This window comes from Nicotiana sylvestris, chromosome 5, assembly GCF_000393655.2.
Source record: "Nicotiana sylvestris chromosome 5, ASM39365v2, whole genome shotgun sequence".
NCBI classification, from domain to species: domain Eukaryota; kingdom Viridiplantae; phylum Streptophyta; class Magnoliopsida; order Solanales; family Solanaceae; genus Nicotiana; species Nicotiana sylvestris.
Window position 1 is genome coordinate 53861052 of NC_091061.1, and position 16068 is coordinate 53877119.

The window sequence follows — 16068 nt, forward strand, 5'->3', positions numbered from 1 at the left end:
TTTGGGAGGGTGCAGTATGTTGAGGCGCGGTGTTTGTATATCGTGGAGGTGGAGGATTGGATGTTCGGATGTAAGGTTGGTGTCTTTCTCGATTGAAGCGTAGTAGTTGATCCCTTTGCCCATCATGGCGGCGATCTCTCCTTGTCTCGGTCTGGACTGATGTTAATCGCTGAAGCGGGCCATTCAGGTCATCCTCGTTTGCCCTCACTTTGGCGCAATAAGCATTGTGGATCTCCTCCCACGTGGTAGGGGGTACTTCATGAGTCTATTGAGTAGCTTTTTGGTTACTTTTGACCCGTTTCTGTTTAGCCCATTTTGAAAGGCTGCTACTTCCATCCCTTCTTACACGTTTGGTAGGCTCATCATTACTCTGTTGAATCGGGCTAGGAAATTTCGAAGTCCCTCGCCCGTCGTTTGCCTAACGGCGAAGATATCATTGACCCTAGCTTCGGCCTTTTTCTCTCCCGCGTGCGTGGTAAAGAACTTGTCTGCCATTTCTTCGAACGTGGATATCGACCGTGCTGGTAGTTGGGAATACCACGTCAGCGCTCCCCCTGTCAGAGTTTCGCCGAAATTTTTCAGCAGTACAGACGGCACCTGTTCTTTTGATAAATCGTTACCCTTTACTGCGGTAACGTAATGGATTAGGTGATCTTTCGGGTCCATGGTGCCCTCATATATTTTCAAATATGGCGGCATTTTGAAGGTATTTGGAATGGAATGGGGAGCTGCCCCTTCGCTATACGGTTGCTCGACAAATCGGCCCACATCGCGTTTTGGTAACAGCTTCGGAGCGCCTGGTATTTTATCGACCATTTCCTGATGTTCCTTCATCTGGTCGCGGAGTGTTTTGTTCTCATTTTCCATCTCTTCCATTTTCTTTAAGATGGCCATAAGTGCATCATCACCTGCATCAGTAACAGTGCGGGTGTTACCTGTTCGTGTAGCGCTTGGCTCATCAGCAGCAGCTGCGATTTCTATGGGTGGCGCGTCTTCGACACCTACCTGAATGGGTTTCTCGACCATGTTGCTCAAGGCACTCATTAACCATTCTTCTAGTAGCCTTTTGACTGCTGGTGGCGCTTCTCCTACTGAGGATGTTGAGGTTCCTCTCTCGCACAAGGTCGTTAGATCCCCGTGCGGAGGAAGTGAAATCTCACCCTCAGGTGTAACATTTGGTGTTGCATTTTCAATGTCTTCTCCACTGGCCTCATTGAGGGAATTCAGGAGGTTATTTGTGACACCCCTTATTGCTTTTAGCCTTGCTTCTCCCTTTCCTGCCATCGTTGGCTTTTATGGAGCTGGAGAAAGGCGATTATTTCTTTCAAGAATCTAGATGAAAACTACGATTTCAGCTATAGAAATCCCCACAGACGGCGCCAAATTGTTTGACTCAAAAGATATTAAACCTTTTTGAACAAATCAATCAAAGATGAAGGGGTAAATCATAGCCGAATAAAATAATTTCTAGAAAGAATAATAGATAAAGAGAAGATGGTCGTTAAGTTTCTTTTCGTTCAAGAATAATAATCTCTCCAAAAATCCCTTTGTTACAAGGTTATTGTCCCCATTTTATACTAAGAGAGAAACTCTTCTAAATTGTAAAAGATAAAATACCAGGAATATTCGACGGAATATTCCTAATGTCCCCTAATGGACTTACACTATTACAAGGGTCGTACAGTTTCTTTTTTGCCTTAAGGTCGTCTCCCTAGGGACTTCAACTCAAAGAGACCCCGTCATTTGCCGTACTCGTCGTTGGTCGTGGACGGTCAAATTCGAACCCATGCACCTATTAAAGTATAACTCGTGTCTCGGTGAAATGCTCGGATGGACCCATCAGAGAATGTACTGTAGAATCTACATGCGCTGCGGGATGAAGTGGATCCTTAACCGAAACCACTAGGGGAGATGTATGGCAAGCCAGATGAGGTGTATCCTTCAATATTTTTAAAAATTTATTAATATGATATTAAGCAATAATAATGTAACAATAACATTTGATTAAAAGTAAAATACTAATATGAGACGAATCGTAATTTAGCCATCTACCACCTTGCACATATCGTTCTAGAAGGGTCTCTATTGTAGCACGTGTGCCTAGAATTTCATGTTGCTGTGAGCTACTCGCGTCAAACTATGCACCAAATTAGACATCTCAATCAAATGAAAGAATATATGATTCTCCGGGAAGTGAGCTAAATAAATGATCGCCTATAACTGAGTAAATTAGTGACTGGATCGATTGAACAGACGGTGGCTATTTGGATCGCAAGTCGGGAAGACTGGGAATTGCTAATGTAGAAGAATCTGTGGTCGGAGCTTGTGGACCACGTGGACTACCTGTTCCTATTGTGTACGACTCACCCTAATCAACTATCATGCTTATGCCCTTAGTATCACCTTAATCTCTCTAATGGGAATCTGCATATACAACCCTGCCTCCACTTTCATCCCGATTACCACGTCCACCATGCTATCCTTCCCATTCTCGTTGGCCCTATAGCTATGTTGCCTACCCTGACCATGCCTGGCACATATACCACGGGCAAGCCGCACCTGTGCGCCGATGATTATCTCTGGCGGTAAATAAACAGGGTCAAACGTCGGCCTCCTATTTTCTTATGCGGCACACATGGTCTCTACAGCAACGTCACAAATTCTTTGACCTTATTGATGTAGTGATGTTGCATCGCTTCCTACCACCTACTGTCACGAACAGATACTATCAATAAATACTATCACGGACAGATCTAAAAATGGCCGAAATATGCTATTTACCATGTCCATAAATACGGCAGGTGCATTTGTCAACTCGAAGGACATGAAAAGGAACTCAAAGTGACCATACTGAGTCCTGAAGGCTCTCTTCGGAATATCTTTCTCCCGAACTCTGACCTGAAGGTACCCCGACCTCAAATCTATCTTTGGAAAGAATCTAGCTCCGTGTAACTGATCAAACAAGTCATCGATCCTCGGAAGTAGATATTTATTCTTCATAGTAACCGTGCTCAGCTACCGATAATCAATAAACATCCTGAGCGAGCCGTCTTTCTTCTGCACAAACAATACTAGTGCACCCCAAGGCCAGGAGCTAGGTTTGATGAAACCTTTCTCTAGTAAATCTTTTAATTGCTCCTTCAACACCTTCAATTCGGCAAGAGCCATTCTATACGGAGGAATGGATATTTGTTGATTTCCCGGAAGCAAATCGATGCTAAATCAATTTCTCGCTTTGGAGAAATACCTGGAAGCTCATCTGAAAACATATTTGTGTACTCTCTAATTATTGGAATAGACTGAAGAGTAGGTATCTCAACATCTGCATCTCTAACTTTCACAATATGATAAATGCACCCTTCTGTGATCATTTTCCTCACCTTCAGATATGAAATAAATCTACCTCTGGGTATCGCTGCAGTACCTACCCAATCTAGGACTGGCTCACCTGGAAAATGAAATCTCACTACCTTTGCTCAGCAATAAACTGTGGCGTAACAAGTTGCTAACCGGTCCATGCCCTTGATAGAATCGAAATACATCATCTATAACTTAATTAGATTGACTAGTCTGAAGACTACAAACCGTCATTGTACAACCTCGATAAATCCGTCTAGCAATAATAGATTTTCCGACCGGTGTAGATACCGCAAAAAGCTCACCTAGTATTTCAGGCACTATACCAAACTTCCCCATAATAAACGGGGTAATATATGATAAAATATATCCTGGATTTATCAAGGCATAAACATCGTGAGAGTAAAATGTCAATATACATGTCACAACATCCGGTGAAGACTCATGATCCCGTCGACCCACTAAACCATACATACGATCTTGATTACCACCTAAACTAGAATCTCTAACTCTGCCTCGACCTCTACAAATCAAAGCTTGAGACCCGAGCCTTGGAGGATGCACAGACATAGATGATCATGTTGTTTAACTTGTCGGTTGTGCCATACCCCTAGAATCTCTACTTGGAAAATCTCGCATCATGTGCCCTGGATTCCCACATATATAACAAGTGTTGGAGCCTGTTCGGTGTTATCCTAGGTGTCCTCTACCACAAATGTCACACTGTGGCAAAAATGACCTTGACTTCCCTGAACCTTAACGTTGCTAGAAACCCGACGCCCGTGAGCTCTCACTTGGTCCTGACTGAGCATAACGATCAAACTTATAACCCTGTGACTGAGTTGGTGAAGGCCTGGGTGGCCATCCGAAGTAATGGGGCCTATAACTACTCTGATACTGCTCCTGATACTTGGCAAATCTCATCCCCTTACATAGCTCTCGCTCACTTCTCTCTGTACCTTGCTACCGATGCCGGCCCTCTTTTATATTCTGGCGAACGACTGGGAGATAAATATAGTATCCGGCAATGCAACTGTGGCTCATGCCTCGGTCAACTCTGGGGCCAACCCAGCTATAAATCTGTGGACCCTATCCCACAGAGCAACAACTATAGATGGAGCATATCTGGGAAATGAGCCGAAATGGAGATTATATTCTAAAATGCTAATATTGCCCTACTTGAGGGCTAGAAACTGATCAACTCGAGCATGTCGTATCTCCCGCGGTAAGTAATGGTCAAGGAAGGCATTTGAAAAATTCTCCCAAATAGCTGGAGGTGCATCACGTCCCCTAGACCTCTCTTATATCCCTTGTACCAAAGGACGCTATACCTCGGAATCAAAATGCTACCATCTCAACTGGCTCTTTCTTCGTGGCATGCATAACCCAAAAGATCATGTGGAGTTGGTCTATGAAATCCTGCAGGTCCTCCCCCCGATCTGTCCCCCTGAACTCTAGGGGGCTCAAGGTAATAAACTCTCAGACTCTCGAACTCCCAGAACCCTTAAAAGATCTCGTACTAGCTGATGCCTAAGCTTGTTGCTGGGTAGCTACCAACTGTATCAACAAGTGCACCGCACTTCTCAAGTCCTGATCAAACAGAAGTGGGGGGGGAACTAGAGGTATGGTATAGTATGAATCTCCTTAGGTGGTGGACGAGCCGGTAATGGTTGAGAAGCGGTCTCGCCCTGGACTTCAAACGGGGCCCCATCTACTGGGGGTACCCTACCGGTCCCCTCACCTGTTGCTGCATCTCTCCTCTGACTAGTCATAGTCTTCCTAGTCATCGACATCTCTGTAAGCAAACACCAATATGTAAGTTTAACTCAATTTTCCTATAACTCAGTTCTACAACATGATATAGATCTGGAAGAAGGGTAACCAACTCCTAAATGCCCTTTAGTTCCCTACTTATATAATGTGGTGCATAACACATCTATAAACAAAAGACTCTACTAAATAGGTCTTGTAGACTCCCTAGGACAGACCTGCTCTGATATCAAGTTTTTCATGCCCCAATCCTGGGAGGAGAGACTAGTACCCGATGCCTCACTTGACCAAGCATACCAACATGAGACTGAGGGACTCTGAACATACAATACTTTAGCCGGCAAGGCCATATTACAGGACAATTTGTGAAATAAAGTGTAAACCAGAACAGAGATTAGCTCCAACTGAACATTAGCATAAAGTTGGGATGACAAGGCCGTCATAACTGCTAAAACTAAAAAGCCAAAAGAATATACACACAAGGCCTACAAGGCAAGCATACTACACTGAATGACAAGATATGTCTACAAGCCTCTACTGATGGTTGTATTATTGTCAGAATACGGGCCCGGCCTACCCATATAATCTCTATACATATATATAATATGTGCTCAAAACCCTAGACCCAGCAACTCGGAATGATGTGGACCTTACCGATCAAAATGAACTCAGATAACACCTATTGAGAAGGTCTACCCGTTTGTCTATCTAAACCTGTAGACATGAAATGCAGCATCCCTGGCAAAGGGGATGCCAGTACGAAATAATGTACCGAGTATGTAAGACAATAGAATAACTGAAAGCTGAAACTGAACTGATAATATAATAACTGAAAGTAACTGGGAGTCAAAGGTGATCTAAAGGTATGCTTACTTGCTGATAGTGATTCAACTCTCTCAATATAGTAAGCAAAATAGCTACCTGATCCTATAAGACTCGGTACGTGTAACTGCTCGGTCATAGTAAGCTTGCTCATAGGCGCTCGACCATATTAGGCTAGGAATCTAGGTCATTCTGGGCTCACTCATAGGCACTCGGCCACATTAGGCTTGGGATATATCTTACCATCTAATCAGAGATTTCACAATAGGGGCCTACCCACCGATGATAGTTTAGTGGTGGTGAAAATATTGTAATATTGTACATATATATAGACCCTCTACTCTCTCTGAACTTAAGGGAGAATACTATAACTTATGAGACTAGGATAATGTAAATAAATTTAGGAATACAAACTTCTCTTTATGTCTCGTTATCAAAAGTATGTAATATATATATATATATATATATATATATATATATATATATATATATATATATATATATATATATATATATATATATATATATATATATATATATATATATATATATATATATATATATATATATATATATATATATATATATATATATATATATATATATATATATATATATATATATATATATATATATATATATATATATATATATATATATATATATATATATATATATATATATATATATATATATATATATATATATATATATATATTTCTAGAAAATTTGGCAGCACCTCCCCTATAATTTTCACTTCCTCTAATCTAAAATCCTATCAACAACAACCAAAACAACAAAATAACAATGTATTTGGTGCACCCCGTTAGTATCTAGCCGAATAGAGTTGAAGAACACACCAAAACAGCCCATACACACGAACGCCTAAAATCAGTCCACAAATTACAACGTTCGACTACAAAGTAACAGCAACCACGCCATACTCAAGCTATTACTACTGATTTCCAGCCACAATACAATATAAAGATGACCTTATAACAGCTTAACAATTTGAGCAACTTAAAATAGATTTTCATATTACCAAAAATACACGTTTCCGACTCTTCTTTTTTTAAGTCTAGTAGCACATCCAATCCTACATAATTAAGACCCTTCCCATGTAAACCAGCCATGAATATATCTTAAAAACACGTTCACAAGAGCCAACAATGGCTCAACACAATTAGTCTGTTAACTCTTCCAAAACTTAGAAGTTCTAGTCTCAACAATCGAGCTACAATTTTTAGAAGCTTAAACAAAGGAAGGAGAGTCATAAGTTCACCTTAAACAGATCAAAACCAACTGAAACTCAAACTCTCTTCACCTGGAAATAACACCCAAGGCAACTACAGAAAGAGAAACGAGCAAGAACTTGGGTTTTTAGGCACTAGAATCACTTGCAATGTGATGACCCAAAAGGTCATCTTTTATTTTGAAATCCGTTTTCGTATTCTTAGGTCTTGAAAACCTCATTTGATCTCTCCTCGATTTGCGTTCGTAATCCAGACACGATAACGGAAAGCTTTTGTGTGAAAAGAATTGGAGAAATATGGAATTTGGCCTTTAAAATTGATTAAAGTTGACTTTGGCCAACATTTTTGGTCAACGGATCGGACCCGTGATTTGATAGTCTCGCAGGGTCTATAGTAAAATATAGGACTTGAGCGTATGCCCGGAATCAAATTCCGAGGTCCCTAGCCCGAGAAAAGAATTTTTAAAGAAAATAATTTTCTGAAAAATATAAAAACTTTTGGAAATGAAAAGGTGTGTGTTCTTGGTGGTATCAATCTAAGTCAAATATAAGAAATTTGGTAAGAATCAGAGTTGATTTGGTATAAATCGGACCCTTGGTTGAGAAAATGGAAAATTTGAACTATCTTGTGAATTTCATGAATTTGAGGTTAAATTCATAGTTGTTGATATTATTTTGATGATTTAATCGCACGAGCAAGTCTGTATGATATTTTTAGACTTGCATGCAAGTTTGGTTTAGAGCCCCGAGGGCTCGGGTGAGGTTTGGATAGGCCACAGAGTGAGTTTGGACTTAGGAAATTTCTGATTTTTCATCTGGTATTTATTGCAGTCTCTGATCTTGCAATTGCGAGGTCAGACTTCGCAATTGTGGGCCTATCAGGTTTGGTAATTGCGAGGGGGCTGATCGCAATTGCGATGAATGCCCTGGTCAGCCTCGCTCGCATTTGCAAGCACTTCTTCGCAAATACGAAGTTCTCAGTAGTCGTAAATGCGACCTATTTCTCGCAAATGCGAAGGAAGAAGGCATGCAGCATGTTCGCCATTGCGAAGCCTATCTCGCATTTGCGAGCTTCGCAATTGCGAAGCTCCTATCGCAATTGCCGCATCTATGACCTGTTAAGTGGGATTTTGACAGGATTCCAACTCATTCTTTCAATTTTTCGAACCCTAAGCTCCCATAGACGATTTTTCATAGAAATGTTCTTCCCCAAAATCGTAGGCAAACAACTTCTAACTCATTCATTTCAATCTACTTCATCTTTTTACATGATTTCATCTCAAAATCTAGGGTTTTTCGTGGGAAATTGGGTGTTTTTGGGTAAAAATTAGAATTTTCAAATTTTGGGGTTTTGGACCTCCATTTGAGGTCGGAATTCAAAACTAACTGCATATTTGGGTTCGTGGGTGAATGGGTAGTCGGGTTTTGGTTCGAACTTCGAGTTTTGATCAAGCGGGTCAGAGGTCAATTTTTGACTTTTTGGGGAAAATATTTGGGAATTCATATTCATGCACTAGAATTGATTTATTTAGCATTTAGTGACGTTATTGAATTAATTATGGCTAGATACGAGTGAATCGGTGGTGCAATCGAGAGGTAAATCGGTGATTGAGTGTTGAATTACTTGTTGGCTTAAGGTAAGTGTTTGGTTTAACCTTGACTTGAGGGAATAGGAATCCCCGACTTATGTGCTACATGAAATCTCATGTGTATGGCATATAGGTGTGGTAACAAGTACCTATGCACCACCAAATTTCCATTTTTAATTCGTTCCCTTCCACGTTTCCTATTATATCATTCCTTGTCTTAATTTCTACCTGCTTAAATTGTTTCCATGCCTTAATTTCTATTTGCCATAAATGTCTCCATGCCTAATTGATTCATATTAACTGTTGCCCTCGTATTTAGAGTATCTAATTGTTTCATGGTTCCGTTTATTTACATTGTTAGCTTGTATTGAGTTATTGGTGACTTATGTTGCACCTTGGTTAGTCTTGTTGATTAGCCTTCATGGGTGAAGTTCGTAATCGAAGTGATATCCCATTGTGTGAGTTGAAGTATAGAAATATGGAAGTTGAGTTAGCTTGTGAAATACATTGTATTTACTCTTTATTATTGGTGTTGATATATACATATATTGGGATCGGGTTACACGCCACAACAGGAGGAATAAAGGAGGAAAGTAATTGTTTGGTGGGATCGGGTTGTATGCCGCAACAAGGAGTAATAAGGGAGGACGGGTGGGATCGGGTTGCGTACCGCAACAAGGAGGAATAAGGGAGAATGTTGATACTGTTATCATTGAATATTGATACTGTTATTGTTGGATTATTGATATTGATGTTGTTTATATGGTGGGATCGGGATGCATGCCGCATCAGTTATGTTTCTTGGCATTTATTTCTGTTTAAAGTCTATTACTAAGATATTGAAAACCACCCTAAGATTGGTTATAGCTGAAAAGCAGTAGTAGAACAGTTGGATTCCGAATTTACTTAGTGCCAGTTATTGTTTTATTATACTTCGTATTTCCTTTTAGTTTAGTATAAATTGTTGCAAGTTGTATATGTTGTATGCCCTGTCGTAGCCTCATCACTACTTTGTCGAGGTTAGGCTCGGCACTTACCAGTACATGGGGTCGGTTGTACAGATACTGCACTCTGCACTTTCTGTGCAGAATTTGGAGCTAGTGGCTGATCGTGAGGTTGGTTGCTATCACTGCGCACTGGAGACCCAAGGTAGTCCTGCAGGCGTCCGCAGGCCCTAACGTCCCCTTCTATCTCATTTCATTTTCCGTTTTATCTACTACCAAGACAGATGAAAACTTTTCATTCAGACTCTTATTTGTAGTAATCTTAGACAGTTCGTGAGTTATGACACCAGTTCTGGGAAGATGTTACTTTGGTTTTTGTTATTATGTGAAGTTGAACTTTAAAAATTATTTTCTTCCGCAATTATTTCTGCTAATTTATATTGATTAAGCCTTAAATATTTGAAATATAAAGGAAAAAGCTAGAATATTCTAAAATGTTGGCTTGCCTAGCGGGTACAATATTAGCTGTCATCACGGTCCCAACGATGGGAAATTTGGGTCATGACAAGTTTGTATCAGAGCTCTAGATTGCTTAGGTCTCAAAATTCACGGACAAGCTTAGTAGAGTCTAAGGGATCAGTATGGAGATGTCTGTGTTTATCCCATAGAGGCTACGGAGTTAGGAAGAGTTTCACTTCTATTCATCTCTATCGTGCGGCTTGATATCAAAGCTAATTGAATTCTCTACTTTGTTCTTTCACAGATAGCGAGAATGTGCACTACTTCATCAGCTGATCAGTAGCCCGATCCCCAGTGGCAGCTCCTACGAAGGGCAGAGGACGAGGTCGAGGCTGTGCTAAAGGTCGAGGCAGGGGCAGAGCACAGCCTAGAGCAGCAGCACTGGCGGCGGAGACTCAGGTTGGGTTTGATGATGAGGTTCCATCCCAGACCGTTCTAGCGGGACCAGTTTAGGTCCCAGAGGGGTTCATAGCTACCCCGGTACTCCAAGATGCTTTGTGGGCCTTATGGAGAGTGCCACTTAGGTAGGCATACTTCCTGTGGCACCAACCGTCTATCAGGCTAGGGGAGGATCATAGACTCCTGCTACTCGCACTCCAAAGCAGATGGCTCCCCAGTTTCGGACTCCCGCAGCTCAGCCAGTTGGGGTAGTTCCACCTGGTGTTGTATCTCAGACCGGTGATGGATCAGCTATGTCTTCGGATGCTTTGTGGAGATTGGACTGGTTGACCAAGCTCTTCACTACTACCTCTGGCAGTACATCTTCAGAGGAACCCCAGAACTATTTGGACAGTTGCCATGAGGTTCTTCGAAACATGGAGATAGTGGAGACCAATGGGGTCGACTTCGCTGCGTTTCGCTTATCAGGTTCCGCCAAGAAATGGTGGAGGGATTTTAGTTTGGCTAGACCAGTTGGGTCGTCTACTTTGACTTGGGATCAGTTTTCTCGGCTATTTCTAGAGAAGTTTCTTCCGGTCAATCAGAGGGAGAACTATCGGAGGCAGTTTGAGCGTCTCCAACAGGGTTCTATGACCGTCACTCAGTATGAGACCAGATTTATTGACTTAGCCCACCATGTTCTTCTTATACTTCCCACCGAGAGAGAGGGGTGAGGAAGTTTATCGAGGGACTCGCTCAGCCTATCAGATTGCATATGGCTAAGGAGATAGGGAGCGAGATTTCTTTCCACGATACGGCCAATGTGGCCCGGCGAGTTGAGGCAGTTCTATCTCAGGGGAGTTGTCAGGGGTCTGACAAGAGTCCTCGTCATTAGGGTAGGTTCAGTGGTGCCTCATCTGGAGGAAGGGATTCTTTTGGTAGGGGACATCATTCCAGGCCGTTTTGCTCAGCACTTCGGGCATCTTATGGAGCTTCAGGGGGCGTGGTTCTTATGTACCTCCTTCAGGACAGCCAGCTCCTATCAGACCACTTCCTCTTCAGAACTATTATCACGGTCAGTTGGCCCGCCAAGGTCAGTCTCAGTTTCCTCAGCCGCAGCATTCAGGTGGATATTTTGAGTGCGGTGAGTATGGTCATATCCGGAGGGCTTGTCCGAGATTAGTGGGTGTTCAATCGCAGCAACAGAGTTCTCGTTCCATGATTCTGGCACCGCCCACCCAGCCGGTTAGATGTAAAGGTCAGGGAACTAGAGCTAGGGGTCATCCCGCTAGAGGTGGAGGTTAGAACGTTAGAGGTGGAGGCCAAGCTGCTAGAGATGGAGGCCAGCCAGTAGGAGGTCATCCCAGCAATATAGTTTTTGGTGGTAGTGCCCAGCCCCAATGTTATGCCTTCCCAGCCAGGCCTGAGGCTGAGTCCTCCAATTTTCTTATCACAGGTACTATTTCAGTTTGTAGTAGAGATGTTTTAGTTCTGTTTAATCCAGGGTCTACATACTCCTATGTGTCTTCTTATTTTGCTTCATATTTGGTTGTGCCCCGTGATTCTTTGAGTGCTCAAGTATATGTATCCACGCCTGTGGGTAATTCTATTGTTGTAGATCGTGTCCATCATTCGTGCATGGTTGTTATTGAGAGTGTTGAGACTAGTGTAGACCTCCTACTCCTCGATATGGTTGATTTCGATATTATTCTGGGGATGCATGGATTGGCTATCACCTTACCATACCATATTGGACTATCATGCCAAGACCGTGACTTTGGCTTTGCTGGGGTTTCCTCGATTGGAGTGGAGAGGGACTCCTGATCATTCTACTAGTAGGGTCATTTCTTATATGAAGGCTCAGTGTATGGTCGATAAGGGATGTTTGGTTTATTTGGCTTATGTTCGTGATTCTAGTGCTGAGGTTCCTTCTATGTATTCTATGCCAGTTGTTCGGGAGTTTCCAAAGGTATTTCCTGCAGACCTGCCGGGGATGTCACCCGACAGGGATATTGACTATTGCATTATTTGGCTCCGGGAACTTAGCCTATTTCTATTCTGCCATATCGTATGGCCCTGCCAGAGTTGAAAGGATTGAAAGAACAATTGCATGACTTGATGGATAAAGGCTTTATTAGACCTAGTGTCTCGCCTTAGAGTGCGCCGGTGTTGTTCGTTAATAAGAAGGATGGGTCGATGAGGATGTGCATATATTATCGGCAGTTGAAAAAAGTCACCATCAAGAACAAGTATCCATTGTCTAGGATTGATGATTTATTTGATCAGCTTTAGGGTGCCAAAGTATTTTCGAAGATTGATTGGAGATCTGGCTACCATTAGTTGAGGATTAGGGCATCGGATGTCCCTAAGATAGCTTTTCGTACTCGGTACGGACATTATGAGTTGTTAGTGATATTATTTGGGTTGACAAATGCCCCAACAGATTTTATAGATATGATGAACCGAGTGTTCAAGCCTTACCTGGATTCCTTTGTGATTGTCTTCATCGATGTTATTTTGATCTACTCCCGCAGCTGAGAGGAGCATGAGCAGCATCTTCGAGTTGTTCTTCAGACCTTGAGAGACAGTCAGTTGTACGCCAAGTTTTTGAAGTGTGATTTTGGTTGAGTTCAGCTGAATTCTTAGGTCACGTTGTATCAGCAGAGGGTATTCAGGTAGATCCGAAGAAGATAGAGGCAGTCAAGGACTGGCCTAGACCCACATCAACTATAGAGGTCCGTAGTTTCTTGGGTTTAGCGGGCTATTACCGTCGGTTTGTGGAGGGGTTTTCATCTATAGCAGCCTCAGTGACTAGGTTGACCCAGAAGGGTGCCCAGTTCAGGTTGTCGGACGAGTGTGAGGCGAACTTTCAGAAGCTCAAGACAGCTTTGACTACGGCGCCGGTGTAGGTGTTGCCCACAGGGTTAGGGCCATATATAGTATATTGTGATGCATCTCGTATGGGACTTGGTGCAATGTTATGCAGAATGGCAAGGTTATTGCATATGATTCACAATAGTTGACGATTCATGGTAAGAATTATCCAGTTTATGATTTGGAGTTAGCAGTTGTTGTTCACGCGCTGAAGACTTGGAGGCATTACTTATGGCGTGTCACGTTAGGTGCCACAGATCACAAGAGTCTACAGTATTTGTTCAAGCAGAATGAGCTAAACTTAAGGCAGAGAAGGTGGTTGGAGCTATTAAAGGCTATGATATCACCATCTTGTATCATCCGAGAAAGTACAATGTAGTGGCCAATGCTTTGAGTAGGGAGTCACTTAGTATGGGCAGCCTTGCGTATATTTTTGTCGGTGAGAGACCACTTGCTTTGAATGTTCAGGCTTTAGCTAATCAGTTTGTGAGGTTGGATGTTTCTGAGCCTAGTCATGTTTTAGCTTGTACAGTCGCTCGGTCTTCATTATTTGAGCGTATCAGGGATCAGTAGTATGATGACCCTCATTTGCTTGTTCTTAGGGACATAGTGCGGTACGGTGGTACCAGGCAGGTCATAGTTGGAGATGATGGAGTTTTGAGGATGCAGGGTCATATTTGTGTGCCTAATGTGGATGGACTTCATGAGTTGACTCTAGTGAAGGCCTATAGTTCCTGGTATTCCATTTATCCAGGTGTCTCTAAGATGTATCAAGACTTGCGGTAGCATTATTGGTAGAGGATGATGAAGAAGGATATTGTTGCGTATGTAGCTTGGTGTTTGAATTGTCAGCATGTAAAGTGCGAGCATCAAAGACTTTGGTGGTTTGCTTCAGCAGATTGAGATTCCTGAGTGAAAGTGGGAGCGTATCACTATGGACTTCTTTGTTGGACTCCCACGAACTTAGAGGAATTTTGATGCGGTATGGGTTATTGTTGATAGGCTGACTAAGACAGCGCATTTCATTCTTGTGGTAGTCTTATATTCTTTAGAGAGGTTAGCTTAGATCTATATCCGGGAGATTGTTCGCCTTCATGGTATGCCTGTGTCTATCATTTTTGACTGAGGTACATAGTTTACCTCGCATTTCTGGAGAGCAGTTCAGCGTGAGTTGAGTACACGGGTTGAGTTGTGCACAACATTTCATTCTCAGATGGACGAGCAGTCCGAGCATACCATTCAGATTTTGGAGGATATGCTCCGAGCATGTGTTATTGACTTTGGAGGTTCTTGGGATCAGTTCTTGCCATTAGTGGAGTTCGCCTACAACAACAGCTATTAGTCGAGCATACAGATAGCTCCCTATGAGGAATTATATGGTAGACGGTGTCGATCGCCGGTTGGGTGGTTTGAGCCTGGAGAGGCTCGATTGTTGTGTACGGATTTAGTCCAGGATGCCTTGGATAAGGTTAAGATCATTCAGGATATGCTTCATACAACTCAGTCCAGGCAAAAGAGTTATGTTGACCGTAAGGTTCGTGATGTCACATTCATGGTCGGAGAGCAAGTATTGCTTCGGGTGTCGCCCATAAAGGGCGTGATGAGAATTGGGAAAAATGGCAAGCTAAGACCAAGATTCATCGGTCCTTTTGAGATTCTTGATCGAGTGGGAGAGGTAGCTTACAGACTTGCGTTGTCGTCGAGTTTATTAGTTGCTCAACCAGTGTTTTATGTGTCCATGCTTCGGAAGTATCACGGCGGTCCATCCCGTGTGTTAGACTTCAGCACTGTCCAGTTGGACAAGGACTTGACCTATGAGGAGCAGCAGGTAGCTATTCTAGGCCGGCAGATTTGTCAGTTGAGATCGAAGAATTTCCCTTCAGTTCGTGTGCAGTGGAGAGGTCAGCCTGTTGAGATAGTGATCTGGGAGTCCGATCCTGATATGCGGAGCCGATATACCCATCTTTTCACCGATCCAGGTACTTTTCTATGTCCGTTTGAGGATGAATGGTTGTTTTAGAGGTGGAGAATACTTTTATTTTAGAATCCATTTCCATGTTCTGAGTTCTGGAAAACCTCCTTTTATCTCTCCTCAATTTGCGTGTGCAGTCCGGGTGCGATACCGTAAAGCTTTTGTGTGAAAAAAATTGGAAAAATATGGAATTTGGCCTTTAAAATTGATTAAAGTTGACTTTGGTCAATATTTTTGGTAAACGAACCCGGACGTGTGAATTGACAGTCTTGTAAGGTCCGTAGTAAAATATGGGACTTGGGTGTATGCCCGGAATTGAATTCTGAGGTCCCTAGCCCGAGAAAAGAATTTTTAAAGAAAATTGTTTGCTGGAAAATGTAAAGACTTTTGAAAATGAAAAGGTGTGTTCTTAGTGGCATCGGGCCCGTATTTTGGTTTCGGAAACCGGTATAGGTTTAAAATAATAATTTAAGTCAAATCTGTGAAATTTGGTAAGAATCGAAGTTGATTTGGTATAAATCGGACCCTAGGTTGAGAAAATGGAAAAATTGAACTATCTTGTGAATTTCATGAATTTGAAGTTAAATTTGT

At 42.3% G+C, this 16068-nt stretch overlaps 3 protein-coding genes across 3 annotated transcripts; 2 read left to right on the forward strand and 1 right to left on the reverse strand.

The window, feature by feature from the left end:
* Positions 1–342: 342 nt before the first annotated feature.
* On the reverse strand, positions 343–1284 carry LOC138868666 (uncharacterized). Its single transcript, XM_070146231.1, has one exon. It carries the CDS (start codon positions 1282–1284, stop codon positions 343–345), a length of 942 nt encoding a protein of 313 aa, XP_070002332.1.
* A 9574-nt stretch (positions 1285–10858) lies between these two features.
* On the forward strand, positions 10859–11365 carry LOC138868667 (uncharacterized). Its single transcript, XM_070146232.1, has one exon. The coding sequence runs from the start codon at positions 10859–10861 to the stop codon at positions 11363–11365; it is 507 nt and encodes a 168-aa protein (XP_070002333.1).
* A 3692-nt stretch (positions 11366–15057) lies between these two features.
* On the forward strand, positions 15058–15525 carry LOC138868668 (uncharacterized). Its single transcript, XM_070146233.1, has one exon. It carries the CDS (start codon positions 15058–15060, stop codon positions 15523–15525), a length of 468 nt encoding a protein of 155 aa, XP_070002334.1.
* Positions 15526–16068: the final 543 nt, after the last annotated feature.